This window comes from Microcebus murinus, chromosome 16 (assembly GCF_040939455.1).
Source record: "Microcebus murinus isolate Inina chromosome 16, M.murinus_Inina_mat1.0, whole genome shotgun sequence".
NCBI classification, from domain to species: domain Eukaryota; kingdom Metazoa; phylum Chordata; class Mammalia; order Primates; family Cheirogaleidae; genus Microcebus; species Microcebus murinus.
This window is the reverse complement of record NC_134119.1, coordinates 65,020,277-65,035,794: the sequence shown is the minus strand read 5'-3', so window position 1 is coordinate 65,035,794 and position 15,518 is coordinate 65,020,277. Positions and strand designations below refer to the sequence as shown.

Here is a 15,518-nt window from a genome sequence, read left to right as displayed (position 1 = left end):
AGGATGAGGCAGGAGGATCGCTTGAGCCCAGGAGTTTGAGGTTCAAGCAGTGAGCTATGATGATGGCACTGCACTCTAGCCCAGGTGACAGCGAGACCCTTTCTCAAAATAAAAGGAGACAATGTCATAGAGTAGGGAGCATAATGATCAGGTCAGAACCTAGATTTCTTCCATTCTGTGTTTAGCTATTAAAAAAAAAAAAAAAAAAAAAAGAACCTAGATTTCAGCTCCTTCACTCTGGGAGGGACCTTGGGGCAAGTCCCTTCACCTCTTAGGCCCGAAGCAGCTCATGTATAAAGTGAGACTTGCAAAGCCTTTTCCGGGCCGGGAAGTCAGAGCACCTAACGCTAGCAGGTGGGCATGGGCACCAGTGCTTGCTTGGAGCAGGGTCCTGGTGGCCCCACTGGGTCAGCCATCAAGCCTTTAGGTGGTGGCTGCAGGGGAGGTACTGGCAGTCTCAGGGGCATGGGAGAGGGTGGCTGAGGACCTCCTGAGGGGACCTGAAATCCTGGCCATTGATTTTCCATTGAGGAAATATTTCAATATTTTTAACAACCAATGGGACCGCGCAGACGCATACCAAGGGGGCAGGCTGGGCTCGATTTAGGACGCTGGAGGAGGGGCGGGGAATGACCTGAGCCTGCGCAGTCTCCAGCTCCCCTAAAGACCCTCCCTCTCGCTCCCCACGCAGGCCAAGCTGATCGTGCCCAACAGCACAGCGGGCTTGATCATCGGCAAGGGGGGCGCGACGGTGAAAGCCGTGATGGAACAGTCGGGCGCGTGGGTGCAGCTGTCCCAGAAGCCAGAGGGCATCAACCTGCAGGAGCGCGTGGTGACGGTCAGCGGAGAGCCGGAGCAGGTGCACAAGGCCGTGAGCGCCATCGTGCAGAAGGTACAGGAAGACCCCCAGAGCAGCAGCTGCCTCAACATCAGCTACGCCAACGTGGCCGGCCCCGTGGCCAACTCCAACCCCACCGGCTCGCCGTACGCCAGCCCGGCCGATGTGCTGCCCGCCGCGGCCGCCGCCTCGGCCGCCGCCGCCTCGGGCCTGCTGGGCCCCGCGGGGCTGGCGGGCGTGGGAGCCTTCCCCGCCGCCCTGCCTGCCTTCTCGGGCACCGACCTGCTGGCCATCAGCACGGCGCTTAACACGCTGGCCAGCTACGGCTACAACACCAACTCCCTGGGCCTGGGCCTCAACTCGGCCGCGGCCTCCGGCGTCCTGGCCGCCGTGGCCGCCGGGGCCAACCCCGCCGCCGCCGCCGCGGCCAACCTCCTGGCCTCCTACGCGGGGGACGCGGGGGCCGGGCCCGCCGGAGGGGCCGCCCCGCCGCCGCCCCCGCCGCCCGGAGCCCTGGGCTCCTTCGCTTTGGCCGCGGCCGCCAACGGCTACCTCGGGGCGGGCGCCGGGGGCGGGGCGGGCGGAGGGGGTGGCCCGCTGGTGGCCGCGGCAGCCGCGGCGGGGGCGGCTGGGGGCTTCTTGACGGCGGAGAAGTTGGCGGCCGAGAGTGCCAAGGAGCTGGTGGAGATTGCGGTGCCTGAGAACCTGGTGGGAGCCATCCTGGGCAAGGGGGGCAAGACGTTGGTGGAGTACCAGGAGCTGACAGGCGCCCGCATCCAGATCTCCAAGAAGGGCGAGTTCCTGCCAGGCACGCGGAACCGGCGGGTCACCATCACGGGCAGCCCCGCGGCCACGCAAGCCGCTCAATACCTCATCAGCCAGCGGGTCACCTACGAGCAGGGAGTGAGGGCCTCAAACCCCCAGAAAGTGGGATGAGGCCTGTGGTGTGTGCTCCCACCCCTCTCCCTCTTCCTCCTCCCACCTCCTCCTCCCCTCCCTCCTCCTCCTGCCCCCAACTCCTGACCTCAGCTTGGTGTAGTCCTGCTGCTCTTGGAACGGGGCTGGGGTAGGCCTGACCGCACCCTCCCCTCTTGGTAGTCATAGGCAGGATTGAGTGATGGTTGGGGACGGGGCTCAGAAGCCCCCTCCCCAGCCCTGAACTGACCCCTCCTTCCTCCCTCCCTGTGCTTGGCTGGGCCTGACCCCCCTCTCCCAGGGCCCAGGTCTGTGTGATATCTGTATATATTGCATTTTGTTGATTTTAATAGAAAACAAAGCGTTATTTTCTCTTTCTTTCCCTCCTTTTTTTTTTTTTTTTTTTTGGGTAAGGATTTTTTCCCCCTTTATACGATTTTGTTTCCATATGGGAGGAGGGGAGGGAGCCTCAGGGTCACCCAGAAAGAGGGGCCTCCCCAAAATACAACACCCCACCTCTCTGCTGAGGGAGTAGAGGTAGCCGAGGAGTCTGAGCTGAAATGGGGCGCTTGGAGCAAGGACCCCAGAGTGCCAGATCTTCTCAGCTACTCTCCCCCCACCGGAGTTGTCCCCCTTAGGTGGGAATTTTTGCTCTTTTGTTGTCAGGTTGTATGGGGGCAGGGCTGGTTCTGCTGGGAATGAGGCCAGCTCTGGGATCCGGCCAGTCCCATGGGCAAGACTCCTGTGAGAGGCTGGAGCAGCTTGCTGTGGCGTCTCGTGTGGCTTTTCCTGGATTCATGGGCATGAGGGTCCCTGTTGTGACATCACTGAGTCAAGACTTCCTGGGGTGCTTCTGGGCACTCCTAATGATGTCACAGGAAGCAGTTCCCCGGAGGTCACCTCTTGTGATTAGAAGAGAAACAGGTACTTCCTATGATGTGCCAATGAGCCTTTCCTTGAAGGTCACTTCGGTGATATCACGGGGACATGTACTTCCTGAGGTGCCTCGAAGTCACTTCCTGTGATGTCATTAGGGCGAAGCGTGTACTTCCTGTATTGGACGTGCCCAGCCCCTTGACCCTCCTTCTCCACCCACTCCCCTCTTTGGTGGGGTCTTCCCAGGAAAAGGATAAAAGTCCGGACTTAGATCCGATCTGGAGGACTCTACGGGGAAAAACCCAGTACTGGCAGGGTCATCTCCATCCAAACACACCACGTCTGTGCTCTTGCCCTGGCAGGGAGGGGGTGGAGATGGAGTTAGTGAAAAATACTGTTTAAGTTAAGACCCCCCCCTCATCCCCACCCCCACCTTTTGTGTGCATGCCTTTGTCTGCGTGGCTTTGTTTCATTGAATCATGAGCCAGACGTGTGGTGGCTCTGTCAGGCCAGTGTGGCCCGGTGTAGAGTTCAGTGAGCCATGGTTGGGTCCCTTGGGCTGGAATGCTTCGTGTGCTCTGATAGTTTGGCTTGGTGGCATCTGGCAAGCTGGCGTATTTTGGTGGTGTCTGATGGATCAGAATGCTTTGGAAGCCAAGCAGCCCTGAGAGTTGGTTTGGGAGTGGCTCCCTGAGCACTGTGACTGTGGTTAGCTGTAAGGACCTGATGACAGACTGAGATTTCAGGGCCTGACAACCCTGTAGACTAGCATAGCTGAGACGCACCTCTACCCCATCCATCGCCCCGTCCCCGTTGGAGATCACCTCCACTCTCTCCAACCCAAAGCAGGGCCCCCAGGGCCCTGGTTCCATCATCAGCATCTCTGGGGGAGGGGCACCCCATGCCCACCCTCTCCCCCATTTGCCCTCCTCCTAGGTCTTCCAGACCCTTCTCTTCTCCATGGCTTTGGGGAATCCAGCCCCCTTGTCTCTCTCCTAAATAAGGAGGGAAGAAAAGCCACAGAGACAATTCCTACCCCTAAAGCCTGGGAGACCCCTACCCCTTGCTAGAGAGACACCCCCAAATCAAAATGTGAAAATCCCTAGAAAGCAATAGCCTTTGAGGTACCTTGCACTGAATTTCCCACCCCGGCCCTACCACCCAGTGGGAGCCTGTAGCTTGGGCACTGGGGTGACTTTTTCCATGCCCTCGTCATCCCAGGGTGTGGGAAGGCCCCATTCCCCCGTCTCCCATTCCCCACCTCCCATCGCTGCTGCCCCCACCCCTAATCTCCAGACTGAACCCAGATGGAGATCTGAGTGCCAAAACAATTCTTGATGTAACTTTGTACATATCTTCCATAATTCGGGGCTCTGGGGGTTGGAGGTGGGAGCGGCTGTGTGGGCCGTTGCTCCCCTCCACCTCTCAAAAGATCTTACAGTATTCCCAGTATCTCTGCCCACAAGTGGGTATTGCAGTATCCAGCTGGAATATCCCCCTGTCACCCACCCCCCAGCCCCCACAGGGCGAGGCTGGGAAGGAACCAGGGAGAGGTGCGGTAAGGTCTGGGAGTGGGGAGGGGTGGGGTATGAGAGATGTCATTTGCATATCATTTGCATCCTCAGCTTGCAGGGCTCTCGTGCTTTCCGCAGGCTTGTTCTTGGAGTCTGGGTCCCAATCAGCCGGGTCCAGGACTCCTCTCACACAGACACCTCTCTGGAGGCTGGGCCTCCTGAAAAGTGTTCCCTTGGGGTGTCTGTGTGACAGCCCTTCCCTATTCACATTTCTCGGGGATCCCCTACCCCGCCAGCCAGGGCTATCTGAAAGGTAGTTTGCTAGCTCAGTGAGCTAGTTCACTCACCATGTTGGTGAGTGAAGAGTCACATACCTTTCCCTATTTTCCCCTGGGAAACTCACTGCATCATCTTCGGCATCCCTTGGAAGTCCCTTCTGCAATCTGACCTCAATCTTTTGTGCTGCAGTTTGTCCAGAAGGGACATAGATGTGAGGCCAGGGATGGGGATTATTGAAAAACCCATCACCTCCTTTTTTTTTTTTCTCTCCCTGTTAGCCAATCAGATCTCAGAGACTCTGAGTGGCCTCCCTGCACCTTGCTTTTCAGCACCCAGTAGGTGCTTAATAAGTGTTTGCTGCATTCAATTGTCTCCCTGTTCCTTCTCATTTGCCCTCCAGTTTCCATACCTTCCTCATGTGTTTTCCACTTTCTCTGATTCCCAATGGCTTTCTATTTTTTTTCCTCCGTGGTGCCCCGCTGTTATCTGTCCTGTCTCAATCTTTGTCTATGTCTGTCTTCCTCCTCTCCTCAGCTCTCTCAACGCTCTCTCCCCAATTTCCCCATTTGAAAAAAAAAAAAAAAAAGTGCCAAACTTCCTTGGAACTGAGCCGCTCTGGGGAGAGAGGACCTTGGACAGAGGGGAGCAAATGGGGACCATCTCTCCTCGAGGAGGTCCCTAGAGGCATTGAGAAAATCTGGACATTGAGCTAAATCGGGTCCCCCTTCCTCAATCCTCCTGCCCTGAGTTTTTCTTAGAATATTTGTAAGAAAAAAAAAAAAAAGAAAGAAAAAAAAATCTCCTTTTCAGCTAACCCCTACCCTTTTGGAACACCCCAAATTCCACCAGCCGGGAAGAACCCCACTTGCTTTCTTTCAGGCAAATCTATGGAAATTGGGGAGGGGGAGACGAGCTCAACCCCCCCTTCTGCTGGGCCAAGGGGCGGTACTAACTGGATGCAAGAGGACCTCAAAAGCACTTATGAGAAGAAGGGGTTCAATGTGCCAAATTCACCTCCTTCATCCCCCATCCCAGGGGGCTCTGAGCCAACCTGCCCAGCCACCTTCGTCTGCCCTGTCCCAGCCATCTGAACATGGGCAAGGCGGCTGCACTGCAATAATTAGGAGGGGCGGGGATCAGAAGGCAACAACTTTGCCATCTTTGTATCTGCCCTAATGCCTGCCCTGGATTTGTGGGTGGGAATTCTGGGCTTCCCAAATGGAGCTTTGTAAGAGCTGACTTATAGATGGTTGGGGACCTGTGCTTGGAACAATACGGTACCACTTATCTCCCAGTGGTATTTCTTCTCCCCTCTTGACCACCAAGCCCCTCAATACCCCCCTGTTCTGTTTCTCCTGCCTATTCCACCATCCTACACCCTCCTTCTTAACTTTGTTTCTGGTTGGTGGCCACCCGTTTGGAAGATGAGAAGCGTTCCCTTGTGTTGATCATTGCTGTTTCAAGACCAGGATTCGAGGTTGCGATAGACTGAGATGTGGCAAAAAATATTAACGAGGGTGGCGATGAGGATGGCAATCTGGGCGTCCAGGCTGCTGACTGGGTGCACACCTGTCCCGGCAGCCAGGTGGGCCTTCACTGTGTGTCACCCCCGTGCCTGGCCATCCAGAACCGAGGCTGGCTGTGGTGGATGTCGCCATGGGGCGAATGGGGCCGTGATAACCAAGTTGGGGCACGGCAGGCTGGAGACACTGGTTTACTGGGGTCGCAACACCCAGGCCTGCTATCACGATCTGATTCCACTGCAGTCAGCGGTCTCGAGGCCATAGGGGAGGGGGCTTCTGTCCTTGGCGCCGCTGCTGGTGTGTATGGTCCGTCTCGGTGCCCTGTCCCCTCGCCGGTCCGGTCGCGTTGGGGACTGCCGGGTGGCAGCGTGGGAAATGGGAAAGGAATCTGTTGGGGGTAGTGGTGGTGAAGGCTGCTGGTTTTTAATCCCTTCTCAGCCAGTCCAGGACACTCTTGTCTCCCAGAGATAATTGGGGGGGACTGCCTAACCCCCCCTTCCCCACCCCTCTTCCCCACCCTACCCCTTCCCCCAAAACCACCAACCTCTCATCTTCTAAGTGACTTCATCACCACCGGCCACCAGGACCTGCGGCCTCATTGCTCCAGCCCGCCCCACTCGACCGTCAGACTCGCTCATCGAACTCTTTTTGATTAACCCTTTCTGTGTTCATCCCACGGAAAACTGTGTGTCCGGCAGGGGGGAGGGGGGAGGCTAGGGGCAGTTGCTGCCTTTCCTCCATCTCCTCCCACCGCCCATGCCTCCCTACCCGCACCCCATCCCATGCCCCACCCCATCCTCCCCCCTAGGGGCCGCCCAGCCCTAGGGATAGAGATCCTCTATAAATATCTGTGCTGTTTGGCTTTGTCCCTTTAAAAGGCGGGTCCAGGGGCGTGGCCTCCCTCAAGTGGAGCCGCCCACTCCTGTCCCACTCCTTCCTGTGCGCCCCCCACACTCCCCACGCCTTCATTGTAAATAGTCACTTTTCTACTGGATTTGAGCCAGGGGACGTGGGGAGTCATTTTTTTTTCTTTGTGTTGGCATCTCAGGCCACTGGAGGCATGGCCCACACCCCCGGTTGGATTTGGGAGAGTCCCAAAATGTGCCCCTCACCTGTACCCAATGCTAAGGATTTCAAGATACCAGTATTACTCCTAGAGGGATGGGGTGCATAGATCCCCCGGCAGGGAGGTGGGAGAGGCGTGGTAAGGTGTAGTCTGACAGGATGCCTCAGTTATCCCCATCTGTGAAATGGGTTAATCCTCCAGGTTCCCTAAGGAGCCTCCGTGAGATAAGGGTGAAGTCAAAGGAGTTAGAATCTCTCTTCCCCCTTTCTCTGCTGGAGACAGGGTAGGAGAGGAAAGGGAATGGGGAAAGCTGGAGGGCTGTCACAGGACTGATTGCTAAGTCCTTAGGACCTTAAGCTGGCCTCTCCCCAGGCTTGTTTCTCTTGGAAAATGGGGAGACTGGAGGGCCTCTAAGGTACCTTGGTTCTCCCCGTTCCTTAGATGAAAAGACCCAAGCCCCAGGCTGGTTCCTGCCTGTCCTAGGACACTCCAGCATTCCATGTCTTGGAATGTGGCCATGCCTCCAGTACCTCCATTCAACCCCCTCTAACTGATTCCTTCCATCCTCTGCGACCAGAGACGCCGCCCACCTCTCCCACCACCTCCAGAAGCTCCTGGCTGGGGCCACTGCCGTCTCCTCCCCCTCCCCCCATTGCCATGCCTGGGCCGCGCCCACCCCACCCACTCACCCACCCCCAGTGTCCGTTGTGTGACCTAGTGCACCATGTATTAGCTTCCATGGCCCCCCACTCCAGCCCCCACCACACCCCCTTCCCCCACCCCTTCTCCCTCGGTGACTTCACCTTTTTTTGCCGCGATAAACGCCATCTCAGCATCTGTGTCTAATGTTGTCTTTTTTGCTTGACATCACACACTCCTTCTTAACCCATCCCCTTCCCTCTCCCTCCTCCCTGCACCTCCACCCTCATCCTAAATTCTTTCTCCCTTTCCCCCAGGGTTCTGGGGACTTAGGGGAGGAGGGTGGGGGGACCCCAAGGATGGTCCCAGATGGGGAGGAGGGCAGAGGTGGACTGTTCTCTCTGGCCTGGGTGAGCGCCCACAGCAAACGTGGCAGGGGGGTGGGGTGGGGGGGAGCACTTGCTCAAGATTTCCCTTCCAGGGCCTCAGTGTCCAACCAAGAGAGCCACCAGCAGCGCCACCACCACACAGACGCGGAGCAGCAGTTCCACAGACAGGCTCCTGGACACCCCCACGCACAGCACTGCAAACAACCCTAGGTAGAATCAGGATGGCCCAGGGTTAAGGTTTTTGAGTCAGGTGAGACCCGGTTTAGATCCCAGAGCTGCTATGTTACCCTGAGACTTTGCCCTTTTGAGCCTCCATCTTCCCATCTGTTAAATGGGGAGTTTTTAAAAATGGTATTTCTCCATCACATGGTTCATCCTTAGATTCAATACACTATTCACTTTTTTTTTTTTTTTAGAGTATTGAACACCTGCTCTGTGTAAGGCGCTATTCTAGGTGCTAAAGATAAAAGCAATGAAAAAAGCAGACCCAGGTATCCCTGCCTTTATGGAGCACACATTCTACTGGAATCTGGAAATTCTTCTTAGCCCAGAGCCTGCCACGTGTAACTAAAACCAATTCAAGGGTGGCACACCATCAGCCAGCAGATGGGTCCGATGTACATAATTTGATCTGACCCAAACAGTGTTATGTGTGAATTTGTCACCAGTATTTAAACATCGGGAGACTTCTGAAAACATGGGTTTTGAGACCCTTCTGAGAATTGCCTTGTGACATCTTTGGTTGCAGGTACCCCCTGGCCATAATGAGCTGGCATGAGGCAGCCACTGACTCTCACCCAGGCCAGGCAGCCTCAGCCCCTTCCCACCCTGCTCTGCTCATTGGTGGCATGTGCCTAGCCTCTGGGCATGTCAGTTTGCAGTCCCTGAGTAGATGTTTAAAACTAATAGCCTTATATCTTGGAAGTGTCAGAGATGTGGCCGGTGGGTGGAGTAGAAGCCAAGTAGAAGGAAGGATGGCATTCCAGAGGAAGAGACAAAAGCCAGGTGGGATGGGGCCACACACTCTGATTCTGGTGTGACCCAAGGCACCTCGCTTCCTCTCTCAGGGTCTCAGTCTCCACCATCTGGAAAACACCCTACAGAAGTTCTGAAATATTCAAATCGCCCCATCAGTTACCTGCTGTAGAGGGAATGCTCAGCACATGGCGGTCACGGTCACCAGAGACCTGTCCAGCTGAACAGGAACAATGACACGACTCTAAAGGAGGACAGAAACAAAGAGAGGGGCATGGAAGGAGAAAAGGGACTGAAGCCAGGAGAAAGTGACAAAGAGACAGCAGGGGGATGAAGAGAAGGGCCAACATAGAGATGAGTCCCCAACGGCTTGGGGTGTGTTTATTCATTCATTCATTCATTCCACAGACATCTATTGAGCACCTGCTGTGTTCTGGGGCCTAGGGATATGGTGACAGCCACGCCAAGTCACTGTCCTCATATTTACAGTCCCCAAGCCATATCCCCCTGCTCTCAGTACATAGCAGGTGCTCCGAAGTCTTCCATCCTGTGAACTGCAGGCACCACCAGCCCCGGCCTGTGTATTGCCTGGTATTCGGAAATATGGCCAAGCCAGGCCCTTTGCACAGAGTGGAGGAATTTTCCACCGGGAAACTGGGAACCTGTAAGGGATTTAGGGGGGTGAGGGTGGAGTTAGTTTCTGTTCTGCTGTGTGACTTTGGGAAACTTTCATGACCTCTCTGGCCCAGGAGATGGAAAGGAAAGGAGATGAAGTCAGGATGAAGGTGAGTAATGGGAGATTGGTGGCTCCCTGGAAGCAGGGGATGGGATGTGAAGACAATTGCAAGGGTGAGGACCTCCATGAGAAAAGAGATGAAGAAAGAAGACAGAGAAGTTGCCTGGAAGAGAGAAAAAAAAAACCTAGAAACAGCACTAGGAAGGGGGAAAAAGGGGGGTGGGGACCTGGACGTCTCAAGGTGGCTCTGCACATTGGAGCCAGGTCATTAAGAGAGGGAGGAGAATAGGGAAGGAAGAAATGGACCAGACCGGGCTCAGTGGCTCACGCCTGTAATCCTAGCACTCTGGGAGGTCAAGGTGGGAAGAACACTCAAGGTCAGGAGTTCGAGACCAGCCTGAGCAAGAGTGAGACCCCCATCTCTACAAAAAATAGAAATATTAGCTGGGCATCCTGGCTTGTGCCTGTAGTCCCAGCTACTAGGAGGCTGAGGCAGGAGGATCGCTTGAGCCTGGGAGTTGGAGGTTGCAATGAGTTACTATGACAGCACTGCACTCCACCTGGGGTGACAGAGCTAGACTCTTGTCTAAAAAAAAAGAAATGGACCAGAAAAGAGGGGAAAACAAGCACAAACAGGAAATGGTAAAGAGGCAGAAACAGGAAAGTGATGGAGACAAGGTTGCCAAGATTTAGCAAATGAAAATACTGTATGCCCAGTAAATTTTCAATTTCAGATTAAAAAGAGAATGTTTTCAAAGTATAAGTATGTCCCATGCAATATCAGGGCCATCCTTATGCTAAAATATTAGTTGTTGCTTATCTAAAACTCAAATGGAACTGGGTGTCCTGTACTTTATCTGGGACCCTAGACTGAGGAGAACAAAAGGAAATCTGAGGGCGACAATGTAGCCGGGAGAACCGGTCAGACAAGCCAGGGCATGGAGTCCACCATCTGGAGCCCTAACTCGGGCATGCCTGGCTCACAGCCCGACTCTGCCCTTCCTAAGCTCCTCTCTGTCCCTCTCTCTCTCTCCAGTCCCCATGTCCCCCTCTCTCTGCTTCTTTTTCCATGTCCCTCGGTCTCCCCTCTCTCTGCCTCACCCTCTTCTCCCTCTCTGTCCCTAAAGTCTCCCTCGTTTGCCTTCAGTCTCCCTCTTGGCAGTCCCTCTGTACCCCCCCCCAACTCTTCTTAGTTCCTCAGTCTTCTGCTACCCCTGGAATCTGCCTCAGACACCAAGAGGGGTTGGGCAGTCACTGTTCTCACCCCTCCCGAGTCATCAAGGAGGGGCTGGCTTGTGGGGGGTGGGCAAGGCCTGCGGGGCAAGTGAATGGAGGGTAGGAAGTGCAATGGGGGACACTAACCCGTCCTCAGTCATAGCTGCTTGGGGCTGGGAGTAGGCACTGGGAAAGAGACAGTGGGCTGGAAGAATGCTCCATCAGCAGTGATCTCAGCAAGTCAGGGACTTCTCCAAAGTCCCCTCCATTGTCTTAACTTCAACTGCTATACTTTCCGGAGAAGTTTAGTCTCTAAAGGGTCCTCTCTACCAACACCCCATGCCAGCCTTCTGAGGTCTCGGCATCAGTTTCTGGCCCCTGCCCTTGCCTCTCACTGCTCTCTGCCTCAGTTTACCTTCTGTATTTCTCTAGGTGTCTGCCTCACCAGGTCTTCCTCCATGCTCACTTTTTTTTTTTTCCTGCACGCCCATGCCATTGTATCTCTGCAAGGTTGTCTCTCTCCTTGTCTCTCCTGCGGGATGGGGTCTCTGTGTGCCTCTCTGAATCACTTTCCCTGTCTCTGCCCGTACCCGCATTTCTTTCTCCCTGTCTGTGCACCCTGCGTCGCTCAATGGCCACGAACGGAATCCGCTCGGGACAGGGTAAGCAGAAAGGGACTTATTAAGGGGACACAGAACTTCTCGGAAGAAACAGTCTCTAGGTTGAGCCTGCAGGGCACTCCCACATCCAGCTCCCGGAAAGAGCCGCCCAGGAACTGCTTCTCCCCCTGCGCGACCAGGAAGGCGGCCGCCGGCTCCACGATCGCACCGCACGGCGCCGTGGGGACGGCCCGGGCGGAGGGGCCGTCTGCGGGCTGCCTCTCTCCCCGCTTACTTTGGTTAGAAATTCAAGCTTCCCGCGAAGACATCTGATTGGTGGGCCCTTGCCTTGGTCCAGAACGCTGGCCACAAGGCATTCTGGGAAATGTAGTTTTTAGCCTTCCAGCTCCTGCAGGCACAGGGAGGAATAGATCTTGAGGGGTCCCGCGTCCTCCCATTGTTCCACGCGCTCTCTCTCTCTGTCCGTCTCTCGTTCATTGCTCGCTTTTGGTCTTTCTGTGTATCTCTGTCTTCTTGGGGTTTATTATTTTTTTTTTTTTGCTTTTTTTTCACTCTCCGGTTTTTCTTTCGGTTCTTCCCTCTCTGTGGCCTTCTCTGTCCTTTTTCTCGGTCACTGGCTGCATGCCCAGCGCCAGTCCTCATAGTCCCCTGCCTCACCTTTGCCCATCCTCAGTTCCAGCTCCACTATTGAGGTGGGGTCTCTCTCTCTTGACCCTCATCCCATTCTCAGCTGAACCGGAGGCTCAGACCCGCAGGGCAGGAGAGGAGGGATGGGGACCGGGAAGAGGACCCAAGCCTTGGCTTTCACAGCCAGGTTGGGAAGATCCCTCACCTGCGGGTAGGCAGCATACACAGGAAGACTCTGGTGAGTTCCTGGCTAGAGCTGGAGTGGCCACAGGGGTGGATTATAGTTTGGGTTTGGAGGTGCATCCTTCTCAGGAAGTACCTAGTCATTCAAAAATATTTATTAGGCACCTACTGTGTGCCTGGCACTATTCTAGACACTGAGGGTGCATCAGGGAATAAAAGGGACAACGAATTTCCCTATCCCGGGGAGCTTATGCTCTCCTGGGGGAAATAAACCATAAACAAAATAAATGAATCAGGCAAGCCAGGCGCGGTGGCTCACGCCTGTAATCCTAGCACTCTGGGAGGCCGAGGCGGGAGGATTGCTCAAGGTTAGGAGTTGGAAACCAGCCTGAGCAAGAGCGAGACCCCGTCTCTACCATAAAATAGAAAGAAATTAATTGGTCAACTAATATATATAGAGAGAAAAAATTAGCTGGGCATGGTGGCGCATGCCTGTAGTCCCAGCTACTCGGGAGGCTGAGGCAGGAGGATCGCTTGAGCCCAGGAGTTTGAGGTTGCTGTGAGCTAGGCTGACGCCACGGCACTCACTCTAGCCTGGGCAACAAAGCGAGACTCTGTCTCAAAAAAAAAATAATAATAATGAATCAGGCGTATAGTACACTAGCTGATAACAATGTTATGAAGGAAAATGAGGCAGAGAAGGGAAACAGAGAGTGCTGGAAGAGAAGGTGTTGCAATTTTCATTAAAGGGGACAGGAAAGGCTTCACTGAAAATGTGACATGTGAGTAAAGCCCTGAAGAAAGGGTGGGAGTGACACTGTGGCTCTCCGGGGAAAGAGCCTCTAGGTAGAGAGAACAGCAACTGCAAAGACCCCGAGGTAGGATGTGCCCGAAACGTGTGGGACAGCGAGCAGCCAAAGGAGGTTGGAGCAGAGTGACAAAGAGGAGTTGGGAGAAAACGAGGTCAGAGAGGGGACAATGGGGGCCCGATTCTTTAGGGCCTGGGGGCCAACATAGGACTTTGAATTTTAGGAGCCAAGGGAGGATTCTGAGCAGAGGGACATGAGCTGACTCAAGCTGTAACAGGATTCCTCTGACCACGGTGTGGGGAACAGTCTGTAGGGGACAGGGTGAACCAATGAGACAGTGAAGGCAGCCTTCCAGGCAGAAGATGATAATGGATGGACCGGGGTCGGGGGGAGAGTGAGGGGGGCAGTGGAGAGAGAGGGAAGACCAGATTCTGATAGAGTTTGAAGGTGGCAGACTGGATGTGGGGAGCCAGAGAAGGAGGACAGTCAAAGATAAAACTCTTAACGCTGGATTTTGGTTCCAATTAGGATTAGAAAATAAGAATAAGCCTAGGGCTAAAGTTAAGGATCAGTAACAATTAGTATTGATATAGAGTTTGGCATTGGGTTGAACACAGGGTTAAGATTCAGGTAAAGGTGACAACTAGCCTTGATGTTTGGGTTTGGGCCATGGTTAAGGTTAGGGTCAATGGTGAGATCACCGTAAAGATTATGTATAGAGTTAAGACTCTGGTTATAGCCAGAATCAAAATCAAGGCTAGGATTATGGCTAATGTCAAGACTAGGTTTGGGCCGGGTGCATGAGGTGGCTCACGCCTGTAATCCTAGCACTCTTGGGAGGCCAAGGCGGGCGGATTGCTCAAGGTCAGGAATTTGAAAACAGCCTGAGCAAGAGGGAGACCCCGTCTCAAAGAAATCAATTGGCCAACTAAAAATATATAGAAAAAATTAGCCGGGCATGGTGGCGCATGCCCATAGTCCCAGCTACTTGGGAGGCTGAGGCAGAAGGAGTTTGAGGTTGCTGTGAGCTAGGCTGATGCCACGGCACTCTAGCCCGGTGGGCAACACAGTAAGACTCTGTCTCAAAAAAAAAAAAAAAAAAAAGGCTTGGTTTGGACTCAGGACTGAATTAGGATTATAGCTGGAATCAAGGTCAGGGTGAATCTATGATCAGGGACAGAATTAAGGTTAGGCTTGGGGTATAACTAGGTTATTATCATCAGACTTACTGTCAAGGGTAGCATCAAGGTCAGGGTTATAAGAGATAGAATTAGGTCAAGATTGGAATCATGGGTAAGAACGGGCCATAAATTTAGGGCTGGGGACAGTGCTGGGGGTAAGGACAAAGTCAGAGTTAGGTGTATAACAGAGATCAAGTTAGGGATATAGCTAAGGTCAGAGTGAGGTTAGGCCAAAGGTAGAGTTAAGACTAGGATTGGGGTAGGATGAGGTTTGAGTGTTGACCTGGCTTTTGGCAGGGTGTGGGTTGGGTTAAGGTTGTGACTTAGGGCTAATGTAGTTTGGAAATGGATATGAGAGAAGGTTCAGAAATGTTATTGTTGGTGTCTTGTCAGCTTTCTGAACAGGAACGTAGGTTGAGTGTGGCATTAGGTTAGGTGACATTAGCTGATGTAACAAATAAACTCTGATATGTACCATACCATGGGAGTCTACAGCAGGAGAGGTCCATATTGGGGTTGCACCATCTTCAACTCATGCTACCCAAGGAAAGGGAAGGTGAAGTGACACAGGCCACTTCTGCTAACCTTCCTAGCAAACACTAGTCTCATGGCCTTTCCCAGCTATGCAGGAGGTGGCTTTGGGACAGGAAGAGTGGGACTAACAGCCCTGGAATCGATGGGAAGAAACAAGGCTTGACAGTCTTTGGCCCTGGGGTTGGGGGTACTAAGAAAGGGCTATGGCCAAAGGTCCAGAGAGATGGCAGAGAGAGACTGAGAAAGCAGGGAAACTCAGAGACAGAGAGAAATGGATATAGCCCAGAAAGAATGAGAGGGGAATTCAGAGAGAGAGAGACAGCATCTCTGGGGAAAGGGGTGGCAGAGATCTAGAGACAGAAGGTGACAAAGACCAAGGTGGGGGAGATAAAGCCCTACAGAGAAAGAGACAGAGACACAGGGATTCAGACCCAGAGAGAAGGGGACAGAGAGACCAAGAGAGAAGGGGGTCAGAGTCCAAAGGGATGGCCCGAGAACCATAGAGAGGGAGGGAAACAGACCAAAAAAGGGAGAACAGAGACCCAGGAGAGTGGGGAGATAGACAACAACAGGAGAGGATAGATACCGGAGAGATGGGA

The 15,518-nt window shown here is 54.0% G+C and overlaps 1 protein-coding gene across 1 annotated transcript in view; it reads left to right on the top strand.

Annotated features, from left to right (window-relative positions):
- The window catches only part of NOVA2 (NOVA alternative splicing regulator 2), a 29,617-nt gene extending 24,636 nt beyond the window's left edge, over positions 1-4,981 (top strand). The window contains exon 4 of the mRNA XM_012761474.2: positions 692-4,981. Within this exon, the coding sequence (XP_012616928.1) occupies positions 692-1,774 (1,083 nt within the window). The 3' untranslated portion in view covers positions 1,775-4,981. The remainder of the gene's footprint in view (positions 1-691) is intronic.
- Positions 4,982-15,518: the final 10,537 nt, after the last annotated feature.